The 20526-nt window shown below is 46.6% G+C and overlaps 2 protein-coding genes across 2 annotated transcripts; one reads left to right on the plus strand and one right to left on the minus strand.

Moving 5' to 3' along the window:
• The first annotated feature begins 3476 nt into the window (after positions 1-3476).
• On the plus strand, positions 3477-4430 carry LOC127038684 (olfactory receptor 52E4-like). The gene has a single exon (XM_050931507.1). It carries the CDS (start codon positions 3483-3485, stop codon positions 4428-4430), a length of 948 nt encoding a protein of 315 aa, XP_050787464.1. The 5' UTR covers positions 3477-3482.
• A 6096-nt stretch (positions 4431-10526) lies between these two features.
• On the minus strand, positions 10527-11474 carry LOC127052525 (olfactory receptor 52E2-like). Its single transcript, XM_050956379.1, has one exon. The coding sequence runs from the start codon at positions 11472-11474 to the stop codon at positions 10527-10529; it is 948 nt and encodes a 315-aa protein (XP_050812336.1).
• Positions 11475-20526: the final 9052 nt, after the last annotated feature.

Below are 20526 nucleotides of genomic sequence, written 5' to 3' on the forward strand. Positions count from 1 at the left end.
TGGATATTATAGGGATGACAGAAACATGGTGGAGTACAGGTTTTGAAGGCTATGTGCTGTTTAGAAAAGACAGAAATAAAGGCAAAGGTGGTGGAGTAGCACTGTGTATCTATGATGATTTAACTGTAAAGAAATAAGAAGTGATGGAATGGATAAGACAGAGTCTGTCTGGGCAGAAATCACACACGGGGAAAGAAAGCTACTAGAGCCTCCCCTGAGATAGTGCTTGGGGTGTGCTACAGACCGCCGGGATCTGATTTGGATATGGATAGAGACCTCTTTAATGTTTTTAATGAAGTAAACACTAATGGGAATTGTGTGATCATGGGAGACTTTAACTTCCCAGATATAGACAGGAGGACAAGTGCTAGTAAGAATAATAGGGCTCAGATTTTTCTGGATGTGATGGCAGATGGATTTCTTAGCCAAGCAGTTGAAGAACCAACAGAGGGGCTGCCATTTTAGATTTGGTTTTGGTGAGTCGTGAGGACCTCATAGAAGAAATGGTTGTAGGGGACAGCCTTGGTTCGAGTGATCATGAGCTAATTCAATTCAAACTAGATGGAAGGATAAATAAAAATAGATCTGGGACTATGGTTTTTTTTACTTCAAAAGGGCTAACTTTAAAGAATTAAGGAAATTAGTTAGGGAAGTGGATTGGACTGAAGAACTGGTGGATCTAAAGGCGGAAGAGGCCTGGGATTACTTTTAGTCGAAGCTGCAGAAACTATCAGAAGCCTGCATCCCAAGAAAGGGGAAAAACCATAGGCAGGAGTTGTAGACCAAGCTGGATGAGCAAGCATCTCAGAGAGGTGATTAAGAAAAAGTAGAAAGCCTAGAAGGAGTGGAAGATGGGCGGGATTAGCAAGGAAAGCTACCTTAGTGAGGTCAGAACATGTAGGGATAAAGTGAGAAAGGCTAAAAGCCATGTAGAGTTGGACCTTGCAAAGGGAATTAAAACCAATAGTAAAAGGTTCTATAGCCATATAAATAAGAAGAAAACAAAGAAAGAAGAAGTGGGATGACTAAACACTGAGGATGGAGTGGAGGTTACAGATAGTCTAGGCTTGGCCCAATATCTAAATAAATACTTTTCCTCAATCTTTAATGAGGCTATGGGAGCTTAGGGTAATGGAAGGATGACAAATGGGAATGAGGATATGAAGGTAGCTATTACCACATCCGAGGCAGAAGCCAAACTTGAACAGCTTAAAGGGACAAAATCAGGGGGGCCCAAACAATCTTCATCCGAGAATATTAAAAAACAGGCACATGAAATTGCAAGCCCGTTAGCAAGAATTTTTAATGAATCCGTAAACTCAAGGGTTGTACCGTATGACTGGAAAATTGCTAACATAGTTCCTATTTTTAAGAAAGGAAAAAAAGTGATCAGAGTAACTATAGGCCTGTCAGTTTGACATCTGTAGTATGTAAGGTCTTGGAAAAAAATTTGAAGGAGAAAGTAGTTAAGGACATTGAGATCAATGGTAATTGAGACAAATTACAACATGGTTTTATTAAAGGTAGATCGTGCCAAACCAACCTGATCTCCTTCTTTGAGAAGGTAACATATTATGTAGACAAAGGAAATGCAGTAGATCTAATTTACTTTGATTTCAGTAAGGCATTTGACACGGTTTCACATGGGGAATTATTAGTGAAATTGGAAAGGATGGGGATCAATATGAAAATTGAATGGTGGATAAGGAACTGGTTAAAGGGGAGACTAGAACAGGTCTTACTGAAGGGTGAACTGTCAGGCTGGAAGGACGTTACTAATGGAGTTCCTCAGGTATCAGTTTTGGGACCAATATTAGTTAACTTTTTATTACTGACCTTGGCACAAAAAGCGGGAATGTGCTAATAAAGTTTGCGGATGACACAAAGCTGGGAGGTATTGCTAACACAGGGAAGGACTGGGATATCATACAGGAAGATCTGGATGACCTTGTAAACTGGAGTAATAGTAATAGGATGAAATTTAATAGTGAAAAGTGCAAGGTCATGCATTTAGGGATTAATAATAAGAATTTTAGTTATAAAATGGGGACACATCAGTTGGAAGTAACAGAGGAGGAGAAGGACCTTGGAGTATTGGTTGATCACAAGATGACTATGAGCCATCAGTGTGATAGGGCCATGAAAAAAGCTAATGCAGTTTTAGGATACATCAGGCGAGGTATTTCCAGCAAAGTTAAGGAGGTGTTAGTACTGTTATATAAGGCACTGGTGAGACCTCATCTGGAGTATTGTGTGCAGTTCTGGTCTTCCATGTTTAAGAAGGATGAATTCAAACTGGAACAGGTTCAGAGATGAACTACTAGGATGATCCGAGGAATGGAAAACCTGTCTTATGAAAGGAGACTCAAAGAGCTTGGCTTGGTTAGCCTAACAAAAGAAGGCTGAGGGGAGATATGCTTGCTCTTTATAAATATATCAGAGGGCTAAATATCAGGGAGGGAGAGGAATTATTTAAGCTTAGTACCAATGTGGACACAAGAATAAATGGGTATAAACTGGACACTTGGAAGTTTAGACTTGAAATTAGATGAAGGTTTCTAACCATTAGAGGAGTGAAGTTCTGGAACAGCCTTCCAAAGGGGAGTAGTGGGGGCAAAAGACATATCTGGCTTTAAGACTAAGCTTGATAAGTTTATGGAAGGGATGGTATGATGGGATATCCTAATTTTGGCAATTGATCTTTGATTATCAGCAGGTAAGTACTCCCAGTGGTCTGTGATGGGATGTTAGATGGGATGGGATCTGAGTTACTGCAGAGAATTCTTTCCAGAGTGATGGCTGGTGAGTCTTGCCCACATGCTCAGGGTTTAGCTGATCACCATATTTGAGGTCGGGAAGGAATTTTCCTCCGGGGCAGAATGGCAGAGGCCCTGAAGGTTTTTTGCCTTCCTCTGCAGCATGGGGCATGGGTCACTTGCTGGTGGATTCTCTGCAGCTTCAATTCTTCAAACCACAATTTGAGGACTTCAGTAACTAAGACATGGGTTAGGGTTTGTTATAGAAGTGGATGGGTAGGGTTCTGTGGCCTGCTTTGTGCAGGAAGTCAGGCTAGATGATCATAATGGTCCCTTCTGACCTTAAAGTCTATGAGTCTATAAGGGGAACGGCCCACTACAGTGGCTATCCAGGCGGGCTGGTGTTTCCTACTGGTGCCTATTAAGGTTTCCCACACCATGATGTGTAGGAATGAGCATTGTCTGGGTCAGTTCTTCATAATTCATTTCTCTAAGTAATGAAAATATCATTTTTTAATGTGTGAAAAGCAATCAATCTGCTTCATCCATGACAACAACATCCAGTAGTGCATGCAGTGTCTCATGTTAACATTGTCTCTCTGTCTAGGCATTTGTACTGCGGCCATCACCCTAGAGCCTGGGCACATACAGGAAGTCAGAGGAACATACGGTACATGCACTAGACAAAGTTCTTCCTCAGAGCTGAAATACCTTCTCCCCTATTCCATGTCAGATTCCAATACAACTGAATTCACCAACCCCTCCACCTTCATCCTGCTGGGCATTCCTGGCCTGGAGACAGCCCATGTCTGGATCTCCATCCCTTTCTGCACCATTTATGCCATAGCTGTCATGGGGAACTTCACCATCCTCTTCATTGTCAAGAGGGATCCAAGCCTCCATGAGCCCATGTACTATTTCCTCTGCATGCTGGCTGTCACCGATCTTTTACTATCTACGTCCACCATTCCCAAAATGCTGAACATCTTCTGGTTCAGTTCCAGGGAGATCGATTTCAGTGCCTGTCTCATCCAGATGTACTTCATTCACTGCTTCTCAGGGATGGCGTCTGGAATCCTCGTGGCCATGGCTTTTGATCGCTATGTGGCCATCTGCCATCCCCTGAGACATTCCACCATCCTGACAAACTCTGTGGTGGCCAAGATTGGCCTGGCAGTGGTGCTGCGTGGTGGTATGCTCGTAATACCCAACCCCGTCCTGGCAAGGCAGTGGCCATATTGCAGAACCAATATCATCCCCCACTCGTACTGCGAGCACATGACCGTGGTAAAGCTGGCCTGCGCCGACATCCACATTAGTAGTTACTATGGACTCTTTGTGGCGTTTTTGATGACAGGTCTGGATGTATTTTTTATCATTGTGTCCTATATCCAGATCCTCAAGTCCATCTTCAGCCTCCCCACAAAGGACGCCCGGCTCAAGACTTTTGGTACCTGCAGCTCCCACCTCTGTGTCTTCTTAACATTTTGCATCCCATCTTATTTCTCCATCCTTACACACCGGTTTGGCCAGAATATCCCCCTGCACTTCCATGTTCTCCTTGCTAACGTGTATCTCCTGGTGCCCCCCATGCTGAACCCCATCATCTATGGGATGAGGACCAAACAGATCAGAAACAGCCTGCTCCGGTTCTTCACTTGTAAAGAGACCTAAAGTTCTCTCCCGCTGCTTTGGCTTTCATATTGAGCTCTGTGCAGAGCTGGCTGGTACCTGGTGCCGCACCCTCTTCCCTGAATCACTGAGTGGACAGTCAAAGAGACATTAAATCTTTTCCTGATCTTAATGTGCAGTGTCAGCATTAGAACCTGGGGAATTGGTCTATGTAGAACTCACTGGGTTGCCACTTTTCTATTGCTGTAATGGACACCCAAGTCCCCATGCCGTACCCCCACCTCTTCTGCCAAGGCTCTGTCCCTGTGCTTCCTCTTTCCATCATACTTTGCTCCTCTACTCCCTACCCTCATCACATCCTGGATCATTTTCACCTCCCTTACCCACCCCAGCTGCAAGGAAGTTGTTTCAGATTTCTGTCGGGTGACCACCGTAACGGTGATTCCTGGGGCTACTTACGGTCTTGAAAACTCTATTTTTTGGCAGATAACTTAGCAAGATATGTGGCAAGAGCACTGTATCTAATTCTAATATAAAAGAGAGAAGATTGAATAAATACTAGACCCACTCCACTCTAATACTTACGTTCTCACATTAATTCCTCCTGTGTCTGATCAGGACTTGGGAGGTTTGGGGGGAACCCGGGCCCGCCCTCTACTCCGGGTTCCAGCCCAGGGCCCTGTGGATTGCAGCTGTCTATAGTGCCTCCAGTAACAGCTGCATGACAGCTACAACTCCTTGGGCTACTTCCCCAAGGCCTCCTCCAAACACCTTCATTATCCTCACCACAGAACCTTCCTCCTGGTTTCTGATAATGCTTCTACTCCTCAATCCTCCAGCAGCACACTCTCAGCTCCTTGCGCCTCTTGCTCCCAGCTCCTCACACACACCAAACTCACTGACTAGCTGGGAGGCTTTTAACTAGTTCCAGCCAGCCCTTCATTGGCTTCAGGTGGCCCAATCAATGTTTTTATCTCCACTGCCTTCTAGAAAGATCTCAATTGGCTCCAGGTGTCTTGATTAACCTGGAGCATTTGGTTACCATGGTACTAGGGATTTGGTTAGCCTGGGGCTAACATACCTGTTCCTTACTACTTCAGTGTAACCATCTGGCCTTGCCCCATCACACAGAAAGGTAGATTTTAAGTGGCTATAAGTAATAAGTGTACTGATCAATGTAGATTCCTCAAGAAGTAAAACAAAATGGCAATCTGAGTTCTGTAATCTAGACAGGATTTGAGTCAAGCAATGTCTAATCCTCATGGTACAGTTTTCCACTCCTCCATACACAGGCTGGGATTTCTCCTTTCCAGCCTGGGACCACCTGCCCAGTCAGAGTCTTTCATAGTGTGCGCCGTGTGGATGGATATTAATTTTTTACAAGCAAAAGACCCCAGTACCGTTAGTGAGAAAGTTCAGGCACAAGAGGTAGTCCAGCTGTACATGAGCTGGTCATACATCCTTTCATGCAGCAGGCAGCAGGTTTAAAACAAATAAGAGGAGGTTCTTCTTCACACAGCGCACAGTCAACCTGTGGAACTCCTTGCCTGAGTAAGTTTTGAAGGCTGGGACTATAACAGCGTTTAAAAGAGAACTGGATAAATTCCTGGTGGTTAAGTCTATTAATGGCTATTAGCCAGGATGGGTAAGAAATGGTGTCCCTAGGCTCTGTTTGTCACAACGTGGAGACGGATGGCAGGAGAGAGATCACTTAATCATTACCTGTTAGGTTCACTCCCTCTGGGGCACCTGGCATTGGTCACTGTCGGTAGACAGATACTGGGCTAGATGGACCTTTGGTCTGACCCAGTACGGCTGTTCTTATGTTCTTGCTTCAGTGTGTCTTAGTAGGGACCGTTATCCATATTCTGGCTAGAATGTCCGCAGTTAAGTCCATCAGATGGGGATATGTTTCTTCCATGATCCATTGTGTTCATTGAGGGGTCACCAACTTGAATAATTCATTCACAATATGCTGTCTAGACTGAATGTAACCTACCTTGTGGGAACTACCACAGGAGCAAACACATTTGAAATACTTGTGCATAGTCAATGTTCATGACTTTAGGTACAAAAATGATACGTGCATAAAAATAGGGTAATGATATTCAGTAAATCATAAAATTTCCATTGATATATTATATGAAATAGAGAGGAGAAAAGCAAGCTGAGGTACATAGCAAAAGACAAGGAACGAGTGTTTTCCCCGCTACCCATCACACATGCTGAAATTGTCGCTCTCTCACTTTCCTTGTTCAGTGACAAAGAGTCCTGTGCAACCTTATAGACTAACAGACGTATTGGAGCATGAGCTTTCGGGGGTGAATCCCTGCCTCATCGGATGCATATAATGGAAATTTCCAGAGGCAGGTATACACATGCAGGCCAGAATCAGTCTGGAGATAATGAAGTTAGTTCAATCAGGGAGGATGAGGCCCTCTTCTAGCAGTTGAGGGTGAACACCAAGGGAGGAGAAAGTGCTTTTGTCCTTGGCTAGCCATTCACAGTCTTTGTTTAATCCTGAGCTGATGGTGTCAAATTTGCAGATGAACTGAAGCTCAGCGGTTTCTTTTTGGAGTCTGGGCCTGAAGTTTTTTTGCTGCAGGATAACTACCTTTAAATCTGCTATTGTGTGTCCAGGGAGATTGAAGTGTTCTCCTATAAGTTTTTGTATATTGCCATTCCCAGTATTTGACTTGTGTCCATTTATCCTTTTCTGTAGAGACTGTCCAGTCTGGTCGATATACATAGCAGAGGGGCATTGCTGGCATATGATGGCGTATATTACATTGGTGGATGTGCAGGTGAATGAACCAGTGATGGTATGGCTGATCTGGTTAGGTCCTGTAACGGTGTCGCTGGTGTAGATATGTGGGCAGAGTTGGCATCGAGGTTGTTCCATGCACTATAAGGTGCCATCAGGACTCTTTGTTGCTTTTTCCAGATCCCGACTAACACGGCGACCCCTCTGATGCATGTTCAGCGGGTGTCACCTGCACTCAGAAATTACTGGGTGGGCACAAGCTAAAGCAGAGGACACATGACCTCACCACATGACTCTTCCTTGCCCCATCCCCAGCCTGGGGCTTCACACTCTTTTCTGCCCTGGTGCCATTTAAATTTGCCAAGCACCTGGTTTTCAACTGGAAAAGAGGATCCAGCAGTATCTAGTTACTGCAGGGTGGAGGGAAACCTTGGGTCATTAACCCATGGGAGCCTGTGCTACCCCGGAGCTGCCTCCTACCTGCAGGCAGGCTCCTTATCAGGCTGTAGGAGCTCCCCGCCCAGCCCCAGGCAGAGGGAGCCCGGCTGGACATGGGCACCATTAAGGAAGGCACAGAGAAGGCCAAGAGAAATGATTAAGGTTATGGAGAGATTAATAAGACTGAGACTTTTCAGCTTGGAAAAGAAACGACTAACGGGGGCTATGATGGAGGTTCTGTAAAATCACGACTGCTGTGGAAAAGTTGAATAACTAAAAGTTATTTACTACTCATAAGACAAAAACTAGGGGTCACCCACTAAGTTCTTCTAAGCTGTGTGACTATGCAGCAGGCTACCACAGGCCGTGCAGGATGGGGAAAGCACCCCTCCCCCAGCCCAGCACCTCTCCCTGGTCCCAAGGTGCTGCGCCGAGAGAGAGCTGGGGTAGGTCTTCTCTCTCTGCCACAGCCCAGGTGTCGCCTATAGGGCTCACCTGCTTGCTTGCCTGTATATCTTTTCTTATGGATTTCTTATTGCCTTTTGGGTTTGATTCTTTGCTTTATTACAATAGGTTATAATAGGTTTATATTAAAGTAGTTTGGCTGTAAGGAAAGGCACCTGCAGGCCATATCCTCTGTGTTGAGCTAAGGCAAAGTTAGATAGGTGGTGATGCGCTAAAGCAGAAGGGCCACACATGAGGTGTTAAAGCAGGCTGGCATAAGGGCTTTCCTAAGTTCATACTCTTTTCCACGTAACAGGTCCACCACAGCTTGGAAAAACCCGAAATAACCAGGTAGTACAGAAATACCAAATGTGACACCGAACCAGAAAAGGGCCACAGTAATGAATTGACATATATGATAATAAGTAGAGATCATTGCTATACTAACCTACAGGAAAAGACACTCCACCACTGGTAAAGTGAGGAAATACACACAAGGAAAAGGGAAAAATCCCCTGCTGAACACGCATCAGACACCATGTTGTCAGTCTAACATATTGAAAACGTGGCATCTCAGCCTAGGGGCAGCAGGAGGAGATGTCATCTTTGGGAGGTGGCAGACTGATGGCCACCAGTGATGATGGGGAAGGTGATGGTGATGAGGAAGAGGAGGGCTATCACTTCAGGGTTGGTGTGAGTCTATGGAAGTGCAGATGTACATTCATTATCTAGCTTGTTAAGTTGCGGTATTTGTGACTGTGAAAAGGTATTAATAAATGATATTAAATATTAAAAAAGGTCTTATAGTGTGAGTGTTGTAACTGTGCACATCAGAGTTCCCTACTATATAATAATTTAAATAATACTGGCCTGATTTTGGGACAAGAACCTATCAGCCCTAGACTGATCACTGGGGGTTCTTAAGTAATCAATATAATTAATACACAGTCTAAAGATTAGAGAACACGGGGCATCCTGCATTCTAAGCCTGTCAACCCTGGCCCTATCCCAGAGCCTGCAACCCCATGCACGCTAATTCTTTGCCCCATCCCTGAGCCCCTTCCTGCTCCCTGAACCCCTTATCCCTCGTCCCACCCCAGAGCCAGCACCCCTAGCTAAAGTCCTTGTACCCCCACACCCTAACCCTCTGCTCCAGCCCTGAGCCCTCTCCCATACTAAAAACCACTTGGCCCCACCCCTGCCACACATCATCTCCATATTGGTCCACATACCAAAATTAATTCCACACATGGATGTAAAAAGTTAGAGGGAACACCAGTCACCCAGTGAATAAATAAGCAGCTGATTTCAAGCAACCAAAAGGAAGTATTTCTTCACACCAACCTGTGGAACTCTTTGCCAGGGGATGTTATGAAGGACAAAAGTACACCAGGATTCCATTAAGAACTAGATCAGTTCATGGAGGACAGGTCCATCAATGGCTGTTAGCCATGATGGGCAGGGATCTGAAACCATGTTCTGTGTGTCCCTCACCCCTGTTTGCCAGGAGCTGGGACTAGTTGAAAGGGGATGGATGACTTGGTGATTACAGCATTGGCCTGCTAAACCCAGGGCTGTGAGTTCAAACCTTGAGGGGGCCTCTTAGGGATCTGGGGTAAAAATCAGTACTTGGTCCTACTAGTAAAGGCAGGTGGCTGAACTCAACAGACTTCTAGTTTTATAATATAGGTATAGCTCCATATATTATTATTATTATTATTTATTTTGTATACCTGTTCTGTTCATTCCCTCTGGGGCACCTAGCACTGGCCACTGATGAAGACAGGACGCTGGGCTAGATGGACCAATGTCCATTCCTAGGTTCTTATGTTTTTATACGGACTGCAGAGGTATCTTCCCCCTGCTGTATCCCACTAGACCCCACTCCCCTTCCAGAGCTGAGAAGGAACCCAGCAGAGCCTCTCTCTCTCTGCAGTGTTAGGAGCAAAGTAAGAATACACATTAATTTTATTTTTAAATTTAAGCCTAACCAGTGTCCCGGAAGTTAATTGCCATAAGACGTAAGAAAATGTTACTCCTAGAGCTGAATGGGTTAATATTTGTTTATTTGCTATATTGTGGAATTCGATATAGTTTTCAAATGTCTAAGTTGCCCCTGGAATCACAGTTATCGTTGTCTCCTCCACACCAAAATCTAAAATTGCAGCCCTTCCACTGGGGAGGAAAGACATGGAGAGGATCCAGTGAGTGACAGGGAGACGAGAGGAGAGGAGCAAGAGACAGAGGAGAGGAAGAGGTGGGGTAAGGCATGTGGTCTCAGGGGTTGAGTTACCTGCAGTTAGAAAGGTGGCAGCCCAGTGAGTAATACATAGACAGATTCCCCACTTTGTCATGCTTTCAGAGCACAGGTAAATCAGGAAAGGATTTAACGTCCTTAAATAACCCCTGATTCATGGAAGAGGACCCAGCACCTGTCACCAGACAGCTCTCCACAGAGCTCGGTCTGAGAGGCAGCGCACCAGGAGAAAACTTTACATCCCTTTATGAATAAAGAGCCAAAGCAGCCTGTCCCGGATCTGTTTGGTCCTCACCCCGTAGATGATGGGGTTTAGCATGGGGGGCACCAGGCGGTACATGTTGGCCATGAAAACGTGGAAATATAGGGGCACACTCTGCCCAAACCGATAGGTGAGGGAGGAGAAGAGAGCTGAGATGTAAAAGGCTGAGATGGCACAGAGGTGGGAGCCACAGGTCCCAAAAGTCTTGAGCCTGGCGTCCTTTGTGGGGAGGCTGAAGATGGCCCTGAGGATCTGGATATAGGACACAGTGATAAAAATCCCATCCAGACTGAGCCCACAAAGTACCATGAAGAGGCCATAGTAACTGCTCACGCTGATGTCAGCACAAGCCAGCTTCACCACGGCCATATGCTCGCAGTGCGTGTGGGGGATGATGTTGGTTCTGCAATATGGCCACCTCCTGGCCAGGACAGGATGGGGCATTACGAGCATGCCGCTGCACAGCCCAACAGCCAGGCCCATCTTGGCGACCACAGGGTTTGTCAAGATGGTGGAATGTCTCAGGGGATGGCAGATGACCACATAGCGATCAAAAGCCATGGCCACGAAGATCTCAGACCCCATCACTGTGAAGCAGTGAAGGAAGTACATCTGGGTGAGGCAGGCACTGAAATTGATCTCCCTGGAATTGAACCAGAAGATGCTCAATGTCTTGGGCAGGATGGACGTGGACAGGCCCAGGTCAGTGACAGCCAGCATGCAGAGGAAATAGTACATGTGGACATGGAGGCTCGACTCCCTCTTCACAATGAACAAGATGGTAAAGTTCCCCAGGATGGCTATGATGTACATAGTGCAGAAGGGGATGGAGATCCAGACATGGGCAGCCTCCAGGCCAGGAATGCCCAGCAGGATGAAGGTGGAGGGGTTGGTGAAGTTGGTTGTATTGGACTCAGACATGGAGAAGGAGTGAAGGTGTCCAACTCTGAGGCAGAATGGTGTCTCCTGCATGTACTGTATGTTTCTCTGACTTTCTTTATGTGCCCAGGGCCCTGGGTGATGGTTGCTTTTCAAATGCCTGGATGGAGAGACAATGTTAATATGAGACACTACATGCACTACTGGAGGCTGTTTTCATGGGTAAAGCAGATTGGTCGCTCTTCACACACTGAAAAAGGACATTTGAACAACTGACCCTGCTAATACCAATTACATATTTCATGATGCTCCCTGTGTCAATAATTCCTACACGTTGTGGTGTGGAAAACCTTCACAGGCACCAGCAGGAAACATACATCTCATTGTTCCTGAGGCCTTGTCTACACTGCCTATTGCTTTTGCCAAAAGGCAGCTTTTGCCAAAGAATCTAGGGCGTTATATATACTACAAAGCCACTTTGATGATGGAACTCCTCAGTTTCAGTGATGTAATAAAACCACCTTGGCTAGAGTTGTAAGGGTTTGTACACACAAGTTTTGTCATCAAAGTGCCTAGTTAAACACTCGCACAGTTTAAACTCAGTTGCTGTGCTTACGTCCTTCCCCCTTGAAAGCCCAGTAATTTTGAAATTCCCCTTCCTGTTTGCTCAGTGTGGGGTGTTCATATCACATCTTCCTGGTGGTCCTGGTGGCTCCACGCAGCCAATGCTCTCCCGGTAGGACCACAGCAGAACTGCTGGATATGCACAGAATATGGGGAGAGGAGGCTATGAGGTTCCAGCTGTGCTGGAGCCATAGGAATTTCAATACCAAGGACAGTTTTCACGGAGCTTCTGGGGAAAGAGCTCTGATCGGGACATGCTGCAGTGCAGAGCAAAGGTGAAGAAGAGTAGCACTCCACAACTGCCATTTTTATAAGGAGTCAGGTGTTATCCTTGGCAGCAACCCCACCTCCATGGCCAAGAGTCCTGTGGGTACTTCAGCTGGGCTGGAGCTGGCGGAAGCTGGACCTAACCCAAAGGAGGAAGTCATCGAGGAAAAGGTGGAGGCAGAAGAAGATGTGGTTCCCAGGTCAGAGTCGCCCAGGAGGTGGCCAGGTAGTCTCAGTAGTCACAATCAGGGGAGTCAGAAGCGAAGAGGAGACCCCTGGTAAATGGTTTTGCTTTATGAAGTGTGGAGGTGGGTTGGCGGCAGAGAAATGTACACGGCTGGCTGGGTTTCTCTGTGCTGGGCATTTCCCAGTACAGCTAGGCAGCGTGGTGGAGCAGATTGTTGATTCTCACTGAGATTTCACAGGATTCCTCCAGAGAGATCTTTAGGAAATTTTCCTGCTGGTACTCAACAATCCTCTGCCGGAGGGTCCTTGGCAGAGCTGCTTTGTTCCTTCCCCCACTGAGGGATACTTTTCCATACCATTCGGTAATTACTTGGGCCAGGAACAAAGCAGCACCCAGAGGAGCAGCACAGGGACCTGGGCAGAAGCTACAAGCATGTAGTAGCTGCACCCTTGCCTCCTTGCTTCCCTTCCAATGTGAGATACCTGCCACGATGACCCCTGCCTGTGGAAAAGGGTGGGAAACTGTAGAGAATTGCCCCCTGAGAAGTGCTCTGCACCCTTCTCACATTGTTTTTATCCCAGGCACAATGTCCTCTATCTCTGCACTGCTTGTGGTGTTTGCTGGCATGTGTGCTTCCCAAGGGCCAGCAGGAAAGTGATTGGTGTGTTACCAAAGGTGTATTTTAGTATCGTTTCAATGCTGTAGGTACACTTAATAAGAATGCTTCTGTTTATTGTTTCTTGTGCTTCACCAGACAAGTCTTTGAAGGGCGGCATCCCCTCCACTCCAGGCGAGCATCTCTGCTGCATAAGAAAGTGCCCAAGATGGAGCAAGGAAGATATGTTCCAGGAGGGGCTGCAGTACTGTGATACCTACAAGATAGAATGCAGGCAATGGAGCGAAAGTGAGGACGAAGAAAGCAGGAACGAAGAAAATGAGGCATACCGCAATGGAGAGCCTGATAAAAGTTCTGGAGTAGAGATGCAACACCCTCCCCTTCGGCACATTCAGAACTCGTTCCCATGATCTCTCAAAATGCCGCGCATACATTCCTCTCCGATACCTGGTACTTTGGGTCAGCCCTCCCCTGGTACCTCGCCCACCAGGAATGTGCATGTGTCTGTGTGCGTGTGCATAGTGTTGGGGGGGTTTTGGCTATAAAAGCAAAGTTGTTTGAATAATACACACTCTTTATTTGTTTCCATGCAAGTTGTGACAGCAGATGGCAGCAGCAAACAAGCAAGCAATTTTATCATTTATCCTGGGCCTGAACAATCACAACTGCTTCCTACCCTACTGACACTGGATGCCATTCTGCAATACAGTCCCAAGCACAGCAACATACATTACTGGTTCTCAGCTTCAAAGTGTTGCCTCAAAGCCTCCCTGATTCAGATTTCTCCTCTTGTGCCCCTCTAATGGCCTTGGTGTCTGGCTGCTCAAAAAAGAGAAAAGAAAGGCAAATACAGGTCAGTGCTGGGTTAAAAGTAAACAATTTAACAAAATGAAAGGAATGTTTTAAAAATTATTTGACATAGTTAGGAAAGAATGGAAAAGCTGGTATGGGAGTAGTGTAAAAAATAGTCTAGGAATATAATCAATGCCAGTCAACAGCATGATTTATGGAAACCGGCCTTGTCAAATAAGGAGAGTGCATGTTTGGTTGATCAAGGGAACCGTGGAGATGCAATACACTTCAATTTCTCTGAGGCATTTCATTTATTAGAGGAAAACATTGAGAGAAACAAAATGAACACTGCAAAACCAGTGGAGCGCACATAAAATGGACTAAAAACTGGCTAACTGACAGATCTCAGAAAGCAGTTGTCAGTGGGCCTTTGCCAGTGAATGGGACTGTTTCTAGTTAGGTTCTGCAGGGATCAGTTCTACGCTGGATGCTGTTCGATATTTTCATCAGTGACCTGGGAGCAAATAGAAAATCACTGCAGATAAAATTTGTGATGACCCAGAAGCTGGAAGAGTGGTTACAATGAGGAATCCAGGGCAGCACACTGATTGATCTGGAGCATTTGAAGAGCTGGGCCCATGCAAACAAAATGTGTTAATACAGACAAATGCAAAGTGATCCTCTTGGAACTGGGAAGGGAGGCTCAGCCCACAAGCAGGCACTATTTTATGGAATGCAGGGACTCAGGAAAGGATTTAGGGGTCATTGTGGGCAACCAACTCATTGCAAGCTCCCAGTGCAATGCTGTGGCCAAAAGAGCCAATGCAACCCCTGGATGCATAAACAGGGGAGTGCTGAGTTGAAGTAGGGGAAGGATGTTGCCTCTGCACATAACACTGGTGAAATCAACTGCCTCCAATTATGAAATCCACATTTCAAAAACAATCTTGAGAAATTGGGAAGGGTGCACAAAAGAGCCACAAAAATGATTGGAAGCTGGAGAAAATGCCTGACAGAGAAAGACTTAAAGAGCTTCATCTATTTATCTCAACGAAAAGATGATCAAGCAGAGACTTTCCTGGGGAGAAAACCTTGGGTAATGGACTCTGTAATGTAGTGGAGAAAGGCAGAGGTAGGCCCAATCACTGGAAGCTGAAGCCAGACAACTTCCAGATGGAAATAAGGACCAAATCTTTACCTCTGAGGGTGATTAATCATTGGAACAAACTGCGAAGGGAAGTGGTGGATTCTCCAGCTCCCCATTTGTGCTGACCCAGACAGGATGTATTTCTGGAAGATCTGCTCGAGGGCTTGTCTACACTGACAATTCTACAGCAGAGCTGCCATAGTGCTTCAGTGTAGACACGACTTACACCGTCGGCAGGGGTAACCTACCTCCCCGAGAGGCGGTAGCTAGGTTGATTAAAGAATTCTTCCATTGACCTCATGCTGTCTACACTGGGATCAGATTGATATAGCTACATCTCTCAGGGCCAGTTTGGGTCACCAGTGTATAGGACGGATGTAGAGAAACTGGAAAGGATACAGAGGCGAGAGACAAAGATGATCCAAGAGCTGGAAAACAAGCCAGATGAGCAAAGGCTGAAGGAACTAGGAATGTTAATTTGGAAAAGAAGAGACTGGAGGGGGGACATTACAGCACTTTTCAAATGTTTGAAAGACTGCCATAAAAAAGATGGAGAAAAGTTATTCTCTTTGTCACTGAGGGCAGGACAAGAGGCGAAGCACATTTAGATGAAATCTCAGGAAAAACTTCCTAACTCAGACCAGGAGGACAATGAAACACATGCCCTGGGTGGTCATGGAAGCTCCTTCAATAGGGGTTTTCCAAAGGAGGCTGGATAATCATCTACCTTGGATGTTTTACACAGATCAAATCGTGCATCTTGGCAGCTGATTAGACTAGATGACCTTTGCTGTCCCTTCTCACTCCATTGCTCTAAGATTTCTGTGATGAAAAATCCCAGTGTAGACGGGGTCTTAGTCAAATAGTAGTTATAGAGTCAATACAGAAGTGACTGGATGAAATGTAATTACCTTTGTTTTATAGGAGATCATACTGGATGATCTAATGGTCTCTTGTGACTTTAAACTCTAAGAATCTATCAATAAAGAAAGAAGATCTGGCATTTATATTTACTCTGTCTCATAAACCACAAACAAGATAACATTCAATTACATTGGAAGTCTGAACATACAACATTCAGAAAAGAAAATTGTTTACGTAATCTGTACTTGGCTTGTGGAACTCCTTGGCACTGACATTACTGGAGCAAAGAGTTTAGCTGCATGTGATTCACAAATAGATTGGTGGTGATAGTGGCACCAACTTTACTTCAGGCTGTCTGACACCTTCAATTAGGAGACCTCATTTTCAGTTGCTTATAAATTTGCCAAACTTTAACCCTTTGGACTAAAGTTTCCCACACTAGGTGTCTGCTTCCAGCTGAATTGTTTTTTAAAAGTTTCAGGCATAAAAGTTCAGCTGACTTCTCTAGTGAAGTCAGGAGAGATGATGTCTTGCCCATGTTTAAAAATTCTTTGAATTGTTCCAGTGAGGAGCATGCCTTACAGGAGATAAAAGCCAGGTAACGGTCCCTGAAATGCAAGAGCAGGAGATGACAGCTGGCTCCAGAGTTCTTACTCCACGGGCAGTTTTCCCTCACTGAAAAGTACGAGCCACTGAATTGAGCTGTGTATTGTACATCTACTGACACCTTTCATCCTGAGCAATCCGCTGTGTCACTGAAATGCAGCCACCTTGGGGCTGGAGGGCATCAGCTGGGGTAGCACAGGGAAGAGGGACATTTTGGCCAGTGATACTGGAACAAACCCATCCCCTGTGGCAAGGGGCTTGGGATGTTTAATGGCAGCACAGAGCAGAAAGGACCCCAGACTTACTTTCTATCCCAGCATGCCCACATTGCACTAGGATTGTTGAGCAGAGTTCTTCAGCAAGAGATAGATACCTGTAAATCCTGAGATGGAAGTGTCTTCCCTGGGAATCCCCCTCAGGTAGCCGTGTCCCACACCACTCTCAGCCCAGCATCTGCAGCAGCATCCCACACGGAGAGCTGATACAGGGGTGTGCACCATCTATAATATAGCTCTGAGCAACCCCAGTGGGGTTTGTTCAGCCTCTAGTGAAAGAAGCGGCATCTGGATGTAAACAGGCTGGAGACAGGAGACAATCTAGCCAATGTCTCTCTTTCCATGTCTGAGCTTCTGTGCTAATTCTCCAGCTTTAGGAGTAAACAGTAATTAGGGACCTTCCCAAAGGAGATGAGAACTCTTGGGCTCTGTGCTGAATCAGAGAGGAATTGGCTGCTCTGTACGTTTGTGAATATTTAAAAATTGTATTTGATTAGGTAGAAAACTAGGGACAATACCTGGGTTTCCATAGGGTCTGATACCCTGTAAATGCCCAAGATGGATGGGTAAGTAGTAGACAGACAGATCTGGAGACAGATGGCTAAGGGGAGACACAAACACTTTCTGCAGGCACACAAGGCTGTCGCTAAAGAAGGAGAGATCAGTACTTCTCATCATTAACTATCATCAGAGTGTGCAGCACCTTTCACTGAACGGTCTTCAACACACCTAGCAAAGGAAAGTCATTATGAAACATATTATAGAATCATAGAATATCAGGCTTGGAAGGGACCTCAGGAGGTATATAGTCCAACCCCCTGCTCAAAGCAGGACCAACCCCAACTAAATCATCCCAGCCAGGGCTTTGTCAAGCCTGACCTTAAAAACCTCTAAGGAAGGAGATTCCACCACCTCCTTAGGTAGCCCATTCCAGTGCTTCACCACCCTCCTATACAGACAGGTAAACTATCCTTAATATACAGATAGGTAAATTGAGCACAAGGAGGGGTGACTTGGCCAAGGTATCACAGAGACTGAGTGGCAGGATGACAGACAGAACCCAGGAGTCCTAATTCCTTGCTGTAATCACGGTCTCTCCATCACACCAAGGGGGAAATGGACTCCAGCTCTGGTAGGGGCTGTTCCCTGGGTGGGATGCAGAGGAAAGGCTGGCAGAGGGGAGTCTGAACCTTCACCGTCCTCTGAAGGTGAATCTGAGGTTTTCAGAACTAGCAGGAGGTTGTGAGCTCCCACTCCTGTGAGGTGTGAACCCCGGGACTCCACTCTTGCTCCCACTCAGAAACCTGCCAATGCATCACAGTCACTTCAGGGCAACAGACTCAGGAAAACCAACACCAACAGAACGTTCCTGTGGACAGAGGGCAGCTGTTGCAGCTGAAAGCCCAGTACCTGGCAACCCTAAATGGCTCCCCCATGCTGAAACTAAAAAAATGGAGGCACTTCGATTCCCACAGCTGAACTCTCTGCCTGCTCATACCAGCTCATTGCGGGTATTTCTCCAGTGCAGAGCACCTGGGTTTTTAAGCACTGGAATGAGACTGAATGAATTCTCCTGTCCAAGCCCAACGAGGGCACCGTGTCCACCTGATCTTTCAATCTGGCTGCAGACAAAGGCAGCAGCTTTTAGGCCTTACACTGTGGCTACAGACCTTATCATATGGCTACAGGAAAAAGGCCTGATCCTTACAGTGTGACCAGGCCCCGGAGGTCCCCATGACAGGCCCCGTCATACACCCAGGTATCGCCAGGCCCCAGGGGTCCCCGGGAGCTGCCCAGGTACGACTGGGCCCCAAGAGGATCCCCAGGAAGTGCCCCAGGTACGACTGGCTTTCAAGGGATCCCCAGGAGCTGCCCCAGGTACGACTGGCTCCCAGGGGATCCTCAGGAGCTGCCCCAGGTACAATTGACCCCCAGGGGGTCACTCGGGAGCTGCCCCAGGTACGACTGGCCCCCAGGGGGTCCCCAGGAGCTGCTCCAGGTACGACTGGCTCCCAGGGGATCCCCAGGAGCTGCCCCAGGTACGACTGGCGCTCAGGTGGTCCCCGGAGCTGCCCCGTTTCTGCCCTAGGTCCATCCAGGGCCATCACACAGTGCAATATTCCCACTGGTGACCAGGGCCAGAGCTGCTGGATGGCGTCCTGTCCCAGGGCCCCCTCCCTGGCAGAGGTCTCTCTTCTGCAGTACGAGGGGCTCCTCGACGTGCAGGAAAAGGGCCTGATCCTTACACCTTGCTGGAGAATCCCACCAGAATTGAGGCCTGAGCAAAGACTCTGAGCAGCCTAAGTGCTGAGTTCCTCTCTGTTCTGGGAGGTGAAGGGCTTGCGGGGATAGTCTGGGGAGACAGGAACTCCAGGTGGTCTTTTTCCTGAATCTTTGTCTAACTCACTTGGTGGTGGCAGGGATACTGTTCAAGGACAAGGTTGAATTTGTGCCTTGGGAAAGTTTTTAAGCTAAGCTGGTAAAAATAAGCTTAGGGGGTTTTTCATGTGGGTCCGCACATCTGTGCCCCAGAGTTCAGAGTGGGGAAGGAACCCTGACATGGTGGCAGCGCGGTGGGATCATTTTGAACCAAAAGCCCAGTAAGATTTTAAAAGGACAACTTTTTTTCCTCTTTGGCTGCTTGGAAAGCAGAGCGGGTTTTGGTTGGTTGTTTATTGATGTTTTTTCATGTTGCAGCTGGAGGTTTTTTTCTCCGCTTCAAAGCAGAGATGTGAAGTTGCAGAAAGAAAATTCACAAGCTAAACCAAAAGATAATCTAATGCATTTCTTTGCTATCACTTACTATTTCTCAATATGCTGAAGGAGATGTATTTTTCCTGCCCTGGTTCCTTGCTGGCTCGAAGAGAATAAAACAAAGACACAAACAAAAACCTCCCCCCACAGATCTGAAAGCGTCTTCTCCCCTCATTGATCCTTTTGGTCTGGTGCCACCCAGGTTATCTCAGCTTCTTAACTCTTTACAGGTAAAAGAGGAATTAACCCTTTACAGGTGAAGAGGGATTTTATGCTACCCTTAGCTGTATGTTTATGACATCATCCCCATCCCCACTCTTCCCCCTCCCTCCCAGCACCCCCTGCATGCTGCAGAACAGTTGATCTGTGGCGGGTGGGAGGCACTGGAAGGATTTGATTGGCAGGGCTGCTGGTGGGTGAGCAGCTGGCTGCCAATAGGTACTAAGCAACTGTTTTTTTCCCATGAGTGCTCCAGCCCTGGAGCACCCACAGAGTCGGTGCCTATGAGCTGTGGAGCAGCATCAGCGCTCAGGTTGCTTTGTGCAGGCTACTGGCGGAACATTAGGCTCCTACCGGGTCAGGGAGCAGATGAACTGGGGGTTGAGAAAGGCAGCGGTGCCTACATTCAGTATTTACCTGAGTACCTTTGTGGATCTAGCCCTGGACGTCTTTCTTGAAGATGCTTTAGTCAAACACAAGTTACGGTTGTTCAAAGCCGGGGGGCTGGCTGGCGACGCTTGGAGGAAACAGCCAAGTTCACAGACATCCACCTTTTACTTTAAAAAACTTTTTCCTCTGTTCTTTGTGCAAGGAGCATGGTCCCTGTGGAAAAACAGTTTTTATCTGTTCTTTCTGTCCTCCAGTGGCTGTAGTGTCTCATCTCCTTTCCCTGCTAGAACCCAGGCAATGCCATTTGCTAGGTGTCTAGCAGCTGTTGCACCATCAGGGAACAAGGATATGGT

Source organism: Gopherus flavomarginatus, chromosome 1, assembly GCF_025201925.1.
Source record: "Gopherus flavomarginatus isolate rGopFla2 chromosome 1, rGopFla2.mat.asm, whole genome shotgun sequence".
NCBI lineage: Eukaryota > Metazoa > Chordata > Testudines > Testudinidae > Gopherus > Gopherus flavomarginatus.

What these genes read in the sequence shown, in the direction of transcription:
- LOC127038684 (XM_050931507.1), top strand. Translation starts at nt 3,483, where the DNA reads ATGTCAGATTCCAATACAACTGAATTCACCAACCCCTCCACCTTCATC.
- LOC127052525 (XM_050956379.1), bottom strand. Translation starts at nt 11,474, where the DNA reads ATGTCTGAGTCCAATACAACCAACTTCACCAACCCCTCCACCTTCATC.